Source organism: Eretmochelys imbricata, chromosome 6, assembly GCF_965152235.1.
Source record: "Eretmochelys imbricata isolate rEreImb1 chromosome 6, rEreImb1.hap1, whole genome shotgun sequence".
In the NCBI taxonomy this organism is placed as follows: domain Eukaryota; kingdom Metazoa; phylum Chordata; order Testudines; family Cheloniidae; genus Eretmochelys; species Eretmochelys imbricata.
In genome coordinates, this window is record NC_135577.1 from 106410298 (window position 1) to 106423172 (window position 12875).

At 39.6% G+C, this 12875-nt stretch overlaps 1 protein-coding gene across 3 annotated transcripts in view; it reads right to left on the reverse strand.

Moving 5' to 3' along the window:
- Positions 1-12875, reverse strand: part of ATG2B (autophagy related 2B) — an 88411-nt gene that overhangs the window by 38699 nt on the left and 36837 nt on the right. For 2 of the 3 annotated variants that reach the window (XR_013346426.1, XM_077819330.1), the window contains exons 17-22: positions 11752-11944; positions 11481-11623; positions 8474-8631; positions 8030-8202; positions 7344-7494; positions 6295-6494 (exon numbers count right to left, since the gene is read on the reverse strand). Coding sequence is in view for 2 of the 3 variants with exons in the window: in XM_077819330.1 (XP_077675456.1) it covers positions 6295-6494; positions 7344-7494; positions 8030-8202; positions 8474-8631; positions 11481-11623; positions 11752-11944 (1018 nt within the window). In the remaining variant the exon portion in view is untranslated. The remainder of the gene's footprint in view (positions 1-6294; positions 6495-7343; positions 7495-8029; positions 8203-8473; positions 8632-11480; positions 11624-11751; positions 11945-12875) is intronic. The other variant, XM_077819331.1, reaches the window with a different exon arrangement.

The window sequence follows — 12875 nt, forward strand, 5'->3', positions numbered from 1 at the left end:
TAGTTACCAGCCTTAGAGTTGCTCATGCCAAGCCACTGGCCAGGTGGCCTGGACATAAGGAGAGAGCAGGGCCTTGTCAGATGCTCATCTGATGCTCCTGGAAGTTGGTTTGCAGAATCAGACCCCAAAGTTCTCACTTTCTAGAGTCCATTTTTATAGGAATGTCTTCCTATGCCAGTCTATGGGAACTGCTTCATCATGCTGTTGCTGAATCAATCAGCAGATGGCACATTCCTGACGGCTCCGTGCTGCTAGATGTTGTTATCTTGCTCTTTGGTTCTCCCATTCTTGAGGCTGTTGGGTGGATTCCAGTTTTCCCTCCGTGGGTCCTCTGGTTATTTCCACTTGACGCCTTCTTCAGCTGATGGACAGTGGATTCTTAGGCTGGCACCTCCCTGATCATTCAGTTATTATCCACACCAAGCATCCATCCACATATATCCTCTATCTCTATTTTAATCACAATTGTTAATACAACAAAAGGTCGGGGAGTCTCTGGGTGCTGTTTCTGTTGTTACGAAGTATTGCTTTGAGTCTCTCTCTGTGTGTATTGCTTTGAGAACAGACTCTGTCTTAGAATGTACTAACGCAATTAGCAGCTTGCACGTTTCACACATAGAGGGAGAGAAACAGTACCAAAAACCAAGAGACCTCTTAATTAGTAATACCCTGGAATTTAAACTACGGGGAATCAAACTCATCTGTGATTTTAATACAGAACTTCTTTAATATGATCCAACAATCAGATAGAACATTTTTGATTATCTCTACAATTCTCTTATTTGCTCCCACCCTGACTTAACCACATTTCCTATAACTGGATGGAAACAATTCAGACTTTTTTCTTAGAGGCTGATGGAAAGTACTCGCTGTTGTCTCATTTTCCATTTCATGAGTCACTTACTTCAGAAGTCTCTGCATGCCCTGCATTAATACCTAGGGCAACAGAACATAAGCTCACACTGGTACAGAGGAAAGAGCTTTTCCTGGTTTCTTCCTCTCCAGGGCTGGAGGCTCAGACTCCTCTACAGATAAGATGATCTGAGGGTACTAGATTTTCCCTTTTTTATGAGTGACACAACTTTTCCTCCTTTAGAGAGAGATTAGGTTTATACAAGCTTTTTGCTAGTTCCCATTTATCCTTCGATTTTGCTGATTCACTGTGGACTGAGAACTGAAGTCAAGTTCTGACCTGAATTTTCCCTTTTCCTCCTTTCTTGTGCTTAACGTTGAATTGTGGAGGGCTTAGTGCTCATCAACAAGCCTGACAACGAGGGGTCACTCCCTACTCTGTGTTGAGAAGATTCCCTTATTTTAATAAAATTGGTTAAGATCTAAATACTTCCACTTCAGTAAAGTATTTGACATGGTACTACATGGGAAATTATTCATCAAATTACAGAAGATGGAGATTAGTACAAGAATTCTAAGGTGGGGTGAGGAACTGGCAATGGGTTGTGCTGAAAGGTGAACTCTTGAACTAGAGGGAATTTACTAATGGAGTTCCTCAGTGAACACTTGGGACCAATCTTATTCAATATTTTTATTAATGGTGGCACATAAAATAGTAGTATGTGAGTGAAATTTTCTGATAATACAAAAGTTGGGAGGCATCATCATTACCGAGAAGGATTAGGATATTATACAGGAAGATCTGGATGACCTTGAAGACTAAAAGGAACAGAAATGGGTTGAAATTCAATAGTACAAAGTTCAAGGCCATGTACCCAGGGCCTAATAATAAGAATTTCCGTTATAAGCTGGGGGTTTAACAGTTGGAAGAGGCAGAGGAAGAGAGAGACCTGGGTGTGTTGATTAATCACAGGATGACTATGAGCCACCAATGTGGTGTGGTTGTGAAAAAAGCAAATACTATCCTAAGACTTATCAGGTGAGGCATTTCTAGTAGAAATAAAGTATTAATGCCATTTTATAAGGCACTGGTAAGATCTCATTTGGAATACAGTGTACAATTTTGGTTACGCATGTTCAAGAAAGATTCATTCAGTTTACAATGGGTGCAGAGAAGAGCTACTATGATGATCAGAGGAATGGAATACCTATCTTACGAGAGGGGACAAAAAGAGCTTGGCTTGTTTAGCCTAGCAAAATGAAGGCTGAGAAAGGATATGATTGCTTTCTATAAATACATTGGGAAGGGTGTGGGAGAAGTAAACACCAGGGAGTGTGAAGAACTATTTAAACTAAAGGACAATGTTGGCACAAGAAGAAATATGTATAAACTGGCCATGAACAAATTCAGGCTGGAAATTAGAAAAGGGTTTCTAACCATCAAAGGAGTGAGGTTCTGGAACAGCCTCCCAATAGGAGTTGTGGGGGCAAACAATTAGTTAATTTAGTTTTCAGAGACAGCTGGACAAATGTATGAATGGGACTGTATGACAGGGTTGCTTGTGATGGTGATGGGGATGGACATGGGCTGGGGGGGGAGAGGGAGGCAGAGCTCAGCCCTGAAGGTGCCCTTCTGGTTTATGTTTTATGTTCCTATAATCTCATGCCTCAGGGCTTCAGCTGGTTGCCTGAAGTGGGTCTGGATGGGATTCTCTTTTTCTACCAACATATTCTGTGTTTGTGCTTTGAGGGGGCACTAAGCATTCTTGTTCTCTCTCTCGGGAGCTTAGTTGGCTGACTGACTGCCATATGTGGAGTTGGGAAGGAATTTTCACTCCATGTCAGATCGGCAGTGACCTTGGAGGGTTTTCTCCTTCCACTGCAGTGTAGAGCGTGGGTCACTTAATGAAATCATCTCAGTAATCAATTCCCTGCCATCGTAGAGTCCTTGGACATTGGTGCACCTTGGCCCTACTTATTGTCTTCCTGTGGCACATAATACTTTAGTCTCCTGAGGGCTGTAATACTTTGGTCTAATTTTGGTTTTTAGTTTTAGTGTGGGTACTGGGTGGTGTTGGTGGCTTGCGATATACAGGAGGTCAGTGCGACTGGCTGTAACCCATGTTCACCATTTTTACAAGACTATGATAAATTTTGTACAGAGTATGCCTTGTGAGGTATCATTTCGAAACTCATAATATACTGAACATTATTGTCCTGGTAAAATAGGGTGTATCAACATTGTATGTAAAGTTAGAAGATTCTACTGTATAACATAACTGTATCATGTTCCAAGTTTAAGAAAAGCAATACAAAACCAGTTTTTCAGAGATAGAAGATACCTGGCTGGGGCTCCACCGTATCAGCATAATCAGATGAACTGTATTATAGACTATCACCTAGTTAAATGGCCATTCTTTAGCAGGAAGAAGAGTGAAAGCAAGAACTTTGCATACTGACAATAGAACTGGGGGTTCCCGTGTAAACAGAGTGGCTGTCGCTTGAACTCCAGCTGGAGATAACCCTCAAGGAGGGAAGAATGGTATAAGAATGGAGGACACACAGAACACAAATTACCTCTCTCCCTTCATCTATACTCATGATAGCTACAACATCTGAAAGACAAAGGAAGCATCATTGAACTGGGAAAGGGGGGGTTCTGGCTGAAGCAATCCAGCCAGACTGCTTAAGTCTTTGGTGAAAACAAACCTTTTTGCTTTTAAGTTCACTTAGCTTGTTAAGTTAGGTATTCATTTGCATCTTATCTTTTTATTTTCTTTGTAACCAATTCTGACTTCTATGCCTTATTACTTGTAATCGCTTAAAATCTTTCTGTAGTTAAAAAACTTGTTTTATTGTTTTACCTAAACCAGTGTGTGTTTGGATTGAAGAGTTGGGAACCTTCACTTGAGATAACAGGGACTGTGCATGTCATTTTCCATGGATGAAATGACAGACTTTATAGAAGCTTGCATTGTTCAGTGGGTGCTGGGCAGTACAAGACATACATTTCTGGTGGAAGGTCTGGGACCAGGAATTTGCTGCTGTCACCCTGTATGTAATTAATGAGTGGCTGGCCAGAGCATTTATGTAATACAGCTAGGAGTGATTTGCATGCTAGAGGCTGCGTGTGAACTGGCTAGGAGTGGTGGTTCTCACTGCAAAGCAATGTAAAAGGCACTCCAGGCTGGAGTACTGAGAAGACACAGCTTCTCCAGCAGTCCAGATTGTACCCTGTGAAATGTCACAGTCAGATTAGATGAGCTGGTGGTCCCTTCTGGCCTTAAAATCTATCTTATGGCTTGCCTTTTCCAGGCAGTGCCCAGTTGCAGCTAGAAGAGGGAGGCCCCCTGTCCCTATCAGAAGCCACTGCAGCACTTCCAGAAATATGGCTTGGTTATGGTGGATATCACTAAGGAAAGGCACTTACCCCAGCTGATGCAGTAAGTTAAAGAAGTATGGGCTGGATGAATGGACGATAAGGTGGATAGAAAGCTGGCTAGATTGTCAGGCTCAATGGGTAGTGATCAATGGCTCCATGTCTAGTTGGCAGCCAGTATCAAGTGGAGTGCCCCAAGGGTCGGTCCTGGGGCCGGTTTTGTTCAATATCTTCATTAATGATCTGGAGGATGGTGTGGATTGCACCCACAGCAAGTCTGCAGATGACACTAAACTGGGAGGAGAGGTAGATACGCTGGAGGGTAGGGATAGGATACAGAGGGCCCTAGACAAATTAGAGGATTGGGCCAAAAGAAATCTGATGAGGTTGAACAAGGACAAGTGCAGAGTCCTGCACTTAGGATGGAAGAATCCTATGCACCGCTACAGACTAGGGACCGAATGGCTAGGCAGCAGTTCTGCGGAAAAGGACCTAGGGGTTACAGTGGACGAGAAGCTAGATATGAGTCAACAGTGTGCCGTTGTTGCCAAGAAGGCCAATGGCATTTTGGGATGTATAAGTAGGGGCATTGCCAGCAGATCAAGGGAGGTGATCGTTCCCCTCTATTCGACATAGGTGAGGCCTCATCTGGAGTACTGTGTCCAGTTTTGGGCCCCACACTACAAGAAGGATGTGGGAAAAATTGGAAAACGTCCAGCGGAGGGCAACAAAAATGATTAGGGGACTGGAACACATGACTTATGAGGAGAGGCTGAGGGAACCGGGATTATTTAGTCTGCAGAAGAGAAGAATGAGGGAGGATTTGATAGCTGCTTCCAACTACTTGAAAGGGGATTCCAAAGACGATGGATCTAGACTGTTCTCAGTGGTAGCGGATGACAGAACGAGGAGTAATGGTTTCAAGTTGCAGTGGGGGAGGTTTAGGTTGGATATTAGGAAAAACTTTTTCACTAGGAGGGTGGTGAAACACTGGAATGGGTTACATAGGGAGGTGGTGGAATCTCCTTCCTTAGAAGTTTTTAAGGTCAGGCTTGATAAAGCCCTGGCTGGGATGATTTAGTTGGGGATTGGTGCTGCTTTGAGCAGGGGCTTGGACTAGATGACCTCCTGAGGTCCCTTCCAACCCTGATATTCTGTGATTCTATGAAGATCAATGGTGGCTAGTGGAGATGCCCTGTAGTTAGAGGCAGTGGCTAAAGAGCATTAGGAAGGTGACCAATGATCTGTTGCATCATTCTGGGGTCCATGAAGAATGGGAACTACAGGTCTATTGGTGTCCCTGTGCTGGAGGTTGTCAAGGCCCTGGCAAAGCTTGAAGCCATTGAGCCCTTGTGATGGTCTGAAGTTGGCTGTCACTGGAGACTTCCTCTTTTTCCATCCCACCTGTGTGTCACTACAAGAGCTGTTGGATTCTGGGAGCGGGTAGTGGGGGTGGGAGAGAGAGCAAAGCAGAGCCAGAGCTCTCATCTTCTGCCCATATCAATGAATGCAGGAGCCAAGCCAAATGAACTCCTACCAATGCGAATAGTGAGACTGGAAGTAGGCAGGCAAAGGTTGTTCTTTAGGGTAAAAGATGCAATATTTCCCTACCAGGCAAAGCTGCCAATGAACTGAACACTAAGCTTATGGCTCTTTGTATTTATCCCTGCCTGAGGTGGGAGAATGGCCTCCACAAATGCATAGCAGAGGTAAAAGAGAGCAAAGAATGGGTAAGAAGACTAACTGGCCAAAAAATATAGATCCTTTAGATAAAAGCAATAGTGATCAGCACAAGGAATCACATGAAGAATTGGGCTATGTTGCTAAATAACAGACATAACCACAAGGAATATTAAAGTAGTTTTAAAGTCTAGTAAAGCATTCAGATTTCAATAGCTATTAAACTAACAGTTTAAAAATGGACATCGTTCAAAGTTTGTAGTTATTTGTGTTTATCTATGACCTTTAGAAGAAAGTTTGAATTCTTGTAAATGCTTTCATGTAAATTAGGTGTCTGAAATAATCTAGACGATGCACGAAAGCTTAAAGTTGGAAACACAAACCTTTGTATTGCTCTCCGATTTATGTGACTGGATTTTCACTGCAACAGACAGCATACTTAAACAGTCCACTCCCACACCATCTGAAGAAGTCCTACTGAGACCATCTTCTTCGGAAAAATAAATGGTAGGTTCTAACCAGTGTGGACGCGTTGTGTTAGGCAGTCGTATTTCAGATGGAGGGACAACTCCATCCACCACACCTGTATAGAGATTGTAGCTATGGTTATCCGGTGCAGCAGAGATGTTTGTGATTTAGGTAAAACTACTGGAAATCTGTCTACCCTTACCTGGTGATAAGATCATTTTAACTCTCCAGCTAATTAACAGCAATTAACTTTGCCATAGTATTAGCAAAAAACAGAAACAAGAGCTCAGACATGAGTGATAGGAAAGTTTCTGCTGTTGTACATCCTCTGTCCTTAGAAGTTAGTGATTGGGAGGCTGGTGAAGATCATGAGACACAGTGCCAGATGTACGTCATCCCCCAACTTAACAGAAGCCCTCACATTGAAATTCCCTTAACCTCATTGCCACTCATTTGAGGTTATAGGAACAGGAAACCTTAAAACTTACAGGTCCCACTCTCTCCTCCTTGGCTACAATGGAGCTGTCATCCATGGAGACTGTTTGGTCACTTTAAAATACTTTACTGGCTGACTGCACTTTAGCCAGCCAGAAAATGACCTAAAACCTAAATTAGGATTTCAAGGAGTGCACACAGAATTGTACTATTTTGGAATTACATGGAAATTAACAAATGAGAATGACACTTTTTGAAAAAGAGACAGTTTCTGCAGATTTGAGAGTTTTGCAGGCCAGCAGTTGCAGAGGTCATTTGAAGCTAGATGATCCGGAAGCAAACATATTAATTATTGTTATTTATTATTTGTATTACTATAGTACCTAGGGACCCTAGTCATGGACCAGAACCCCATTATGCTAAATGCTGTACACAGAATAAAACGACTGTCCCTGCCCCAAGGAGCCTGTATTTGACTATTTATTAATCTTTACTCAAATTTACATCCACTCACATTTTAAGTTCCTACCTTGATGATATAAACTGAGACTGCTAGAATGAAGACAGATGTAATGTTTGTCTTCAAAACCTTCATATTTAGTCACACAGAATAATGAACCACTGTTGAACTCAAACCAGAATTCACCACGCTTGCCTTCCAGAATATTTCCACCATCCTGCTGAAGAAAGAATCAGAAACATACAGCTGCTTGTGGAATTATTGTTGTTGCTTAGGACAGCATAATAGAACGTGTCACTTGCTACAATACAGCTCTCCTCTCCTTGTATTTAATTTTCCTAACATCAAATATGAAGTAATCAAAAATGTTTAAACATAGAATCATAGTCAGATGCATCCTTAACGATATCATTAAGATAGTGAGACTCTAATATCTGAAAGACACTCATACGACTACTTGTACAACAAAACTGCTAATAAAGCAATAATACAACAGATAGCACCAAGAGCTCCTGTCAGTATAACAAGATACATTATGCCTGTAAGGTTTCAGAGTAGCAGCCAAGTTAGTCTGTATTCGCTAAAAGAAAAGGAGTACTAGTGGCACTTTAGAGACTATGAAGTGAGCTGTAGCTCACGAAAGCTTATGCTCAAATAAATTTGTTAGTCTCTAAGGTGCCACTAGTACTCCTTTTCATTATGCCTGTAAGTAAACCTAAGACTTAGCACAATATTTTCCATTCCTGAAACCTCACCTTTACATCTGTGAATATTGACACTAATCCATGATTAACATTTAGAAGAACAGAGAGAGAGCTCTGTGTGTTCTTGTTTTGCAATTCAAGCTTTTTCTTCCGGCGTGAACGATAGTTTGGATCAACTGTGGAATAATATTGTAGAGTTTCCTCCTCAGATCCACTCTCATCATCTACAAGAAAACAACAACAAAATATCTTGATACAACAAATACAAAAGTTATCAAAGAAAATTACAAGTTTTTCACCTTTAATAACATTCAATTTCACAGCAGTATTTTAGCTAACATTCTATCCATATCAAAACATTCATTTACACATTTCTTTGTGGGATATATAATTGATTTTATATCTTCAAGTCTTCCCTTTGTACACTTAATAGTCTCAGGCAAGTATATCTACCTTGTACCACTGTTGTTCGAGAGGATTTACAAAATACATTACCATAATGAATTGTAGATTTGAATTGACTAAAGCTGTCTTTACTGAAAGTATTGATCAGTTGGCTGGCGACTGACAGTCCAACACCATATGAAATATTCTCAAATGTTTCTACAGGAGATGGAGCTGTGGGTTCCCACAATAATAAGTCATTGCTGATCCTAGAAAGAAAAACATGTTATTGTTGCATTATTAAACATCTGATTAAAATGCCACTTGAATTAAAGCTAATTAATGTACAACAGTCCTGTAACAGATTTCAGACAAAATAGTCTGCAAAAGGATGAGATGAGCTCAAGAGCACAAATCGCAGTAACATATTTTAGTGAGCAAAGAAATCCTAATAATCTGCTCTTTATATCTTTTACAAAAATCTGATTATTATTAATTATGTCAGGCATTTGATTGTGCAGCACAAATCCTTTACATACACTAATTCAATGGATATGCCAAAAACAGTTACTCTGGTTGCCTCCTGGATATTAAAGAAATTCACAAGATGCACATTCTAGATTTCTTTGCTTAAGACAGTCTTTTGGGTAATTTGAGTAAAAGGTTTTGCTTGAAGTGGAAGTGACTTTGCAAGACTTGTCCAATGAGAGGACTGAAGGGGCATGGAGTACTTAATTAATGGCTGAGGTGTCATGCAGAGAGCAAAGTCAGGCTCCTGAAGGATAGCTGAGGCTAAAAAAAGATAGGACTTCATATTTTTCAAGGCTAGGGTTAGAGTAATTTAGTGTAAGTACATGCACATTGATTAGAAATTTAATAAAATTTTGGTTTGCTATTTCACTATGTACTTAAGTGTTGATTTCTATATCGACTTCTCTCTATATTCTTTCAAGGCTGGTTCAATTTTTCTTTACTATTTTTGCATGTTTTTATGTTGTACATTACTGGTGCTAAGATTGCAAATGGTGATTTTTTTTCTTTACTTTGCCTTATCAAATCTGCTTTATTTAAAACTAGGGCTGTCAAGCCATTAAAAAAATTATTGCAATTAATTGCATTGTTCAGCAATAACAGTTTAACATTTATTTAAATATTTTTGGAAGTTTTTTACAATTTCAAATATATTGATTTCAATTACAACACAGAATAATGAAGTGTACATTGCTCACTTTATATTTATTTTTTATTACAATTATTTGCACTGGGAAAAGAAAGAGTATTTTTCAACTCACCTAATACAATTAGACTGCAATCTCTTTATTATGAAAGTTGAACTTACAAATGTAAAATTATATTAAAAATAAATCTGCACTCAAAAATAAAACAATGTAAAACTTTAGAGCCTGCAAGTCCACTCAGTCCTACTTCTTGTTCAGCCAATCGCTCAAACAAGTTTGTTTACATTTGCAGGAAATAATGCTGCCCGCTTCTTGTTTATAATGTCACCTGAAAGCGAGACTAGGCATTCTGCTGGCACTGTTGTAGCCAGCATCGCAAGATATTTACGTGCCAGATGCACTGAAGAGTCATATTTCCTTCATGCTTCAACCACCATTCCAGGGGACATGCGTCCATGCTGATGATGGGTTCTGCTCGATAACAATCCAAAGCAGTGCAGACCGACATGTTCATTTTCATTATCTGAGTCAGATGCCACCAGCAGAAGGTTGATTTTCTTTTTTGATGGTTCGGATTCTGTAGTTTCCGCATCGGAATGCTGCTCTTTTAAGACTTCTGAAAGCACACTCCACACCTTGTTCCTCTCAGATTTTGGAAGGCACTTCAGATTCTTAAACCTTGGGTCGAGTGCTGTAGCTATCTTTAGAAATCTCACATTGGTACCTTCTTTCCGTTTTGTCAAATCTGTAGTGAAAGTGTTCTTAAAATGAACATGTGCTGGGTCATCATCCGAGACTGCTATAACATGAAATATATGGCAGAATGCAGGTAAAACAGAGCAGGGGACATACAATTCTCCCCCAAGGAGTTCAGTCACAAATTTAATTAACGCATTATTTTTTTAATTAGCATCATCAGCATGGAAGCATGTCCTCTGGAATGGTGGCCGAAGCATGAAAGGGCATATGAATGTTTAGCATATCTGGCAGGTAAATACCTTGCAATACCAGCTACAAAAGTGCCATGCAAATGCCTGTTCTCAATTTCTGGCAACATTGTAAATAAGAGGGCAGCATTATCTCCTGTTAATGTAAACAAACTTGTTTGTCTTCGTGATTGGCTGAATAAGAAGGAGGACTGAGTGGATTTCTAGGCTCTGAAGTTTTGCATTGCTTTTTTTTTTTTTGAGCCCAGCTATGTAACAAAAAAAAAGAGATCTACATTTGTAAGTTGCACTTTCACAACAAAGATTGCACAACAATACTTGTATGAGGCGAACGGGAAAATACTATTTCTTTTGTTTATCATTTTCACAGTGCAAATATGTGTAATCAAAAATAATATACACTTTTATTTCAATTACAACACAGAATACAATATATATGAAAATATAGAAAAACATCCAAAATATTTAATAAATTTCAATTGGTATTCTATTGTTTAACAGTTTGATTAAACTGCCATTTATCGCGATTATTTTTTTTTATTTAATCGCATGAGTTAACTGTGATTAATCAACGGCCCGACTTAAAACCACACACACACACACACAAAGGGAAGGGAAAAGAATCTAATTCAACAATTTTTGAAGTGGAATTTGAAGAGGAATTCAACTAGATTGTGGCAACTGTAAGATCTTAAAACAAACATTCATTTGGTGGAAGCAAAAACTTATTTATTTTATTCTCAATAGAAAAGATCTGCCAAATTGTTTTGAGTGGCTGGCTGCTCAGATAGGGTCCAGAGAGGAGACTTCATTGCACTTCTGATAATAACTTAGAATAGCATTTATACAACACTTTACATTGTTATAGAGCTGTACAAATATTACAGGTCAAATTAATTACTGCAGCTACTGACTTAGTTGTTCTTATGACCAATAATACACTGACCAGAAATACAGGTCATACTAACCAAGCAAACTAATGCTTATACTCACCTATTGTAAAGTTTCTCATAAAAGGTCTTGTTTGGCAGCGTTAAGTGAACATTTGGTAACATGAGTTCCAGTACATAATGAGAATTGCTGATTGCTTTATCCTGAAACTCGGTCATCTCAACTGCATCACCCGGCATCACCATCTGAAAATAAAACAAAACACAATCTCAAGCTGTTGAGAGTTATCTGGAACAGAAGCTGCATATAAGCCAGAAAGGTAATATTCATTTGTATCTAGAAAGATTTTGTAAACAGTAAGACTTTGTTTTACCTCTTCATTTTCAAACATGACCCTACGAGAGGAAAAAGGAGAAGGCTCTGGTCTTCTAAGATCACAGACATCTTTAAGAGAATGAGATCCTCCTTCCTCTTCCTCTTGAAAGTTTCCATCACCCTCTTCTTCTTCAGCTGCTATCCTTTCCAGAATGGAGTGTACAGCCAGTGGGTTTATTTTCAGTACAATCCTGATATTGAAAAAAGCAAGCAGAATAAATTATTAGTGATATATGCTGAGAATTTTTACAGTAGATATCCACTGGAGATGTATATGTGCCTTTTTTATGAGTTAGCCTGTGAAATGCATTGATACATATATTATGTATAAACTAACACATTAGATGTCCAAATTGTTACATTGCCTACATGTACTATTGTACGTAGGAATTCATCACATTGTAAACTTTCATCCAAAAAAGTGTGAGACTCCATTACATGGTCTGGCATAAATCAATGAAAAACAGGACATTCAGAGATTGGATTGAAATTGCCTCTTTAATTTATGTAGCTACATAGGTTGGGGCCTTTATATTATAGACAGTATGAACATCTAACCAGGGGTCTCCCAAACATTAAACATCCTTTTATGTGATATGAACTATAATATCCAGGCTCAAGAAGAGGTTCAGTATTCGCTCAAATTTTCTGGTTTTGCACCAGCATCTTAACAGTTAAAAATTAATTGTGTGTGTTAGATTTTCACTTTAAGAGTATAATAATTTCAGAAGTAAGAGAAAAAGTAAAATGAACATGAACAGTGTACGGATGGAAAACTGTTCAAACTTTTACTCAAATCAAAAATTAAAAGCAATCATACTGCCAAACATCACACATCTGGCAGTGCCATCATGCACTCCCACAGCTCATCGGGATCCTCACATGTTCAGCTGAGCCAGGGAAAGACAGCAGTTATTTGTTGTGAAGTTATACAGTTGTGCCTTCTTGCCACATGGGGCTGCTGTGGTACCTGCTGACAAGCAAGCCTCTCTGCCTTCCACTCCCACTGCCCTCTTTGCTGAATCCCAGGAAGAGACAGTAGCACTGTACCAGCAGCACAAGGCGAGGGGCCCAATATTGACTCCAGGCTCCCTCACCATCTAGCTTGCTAAATCAGGATGT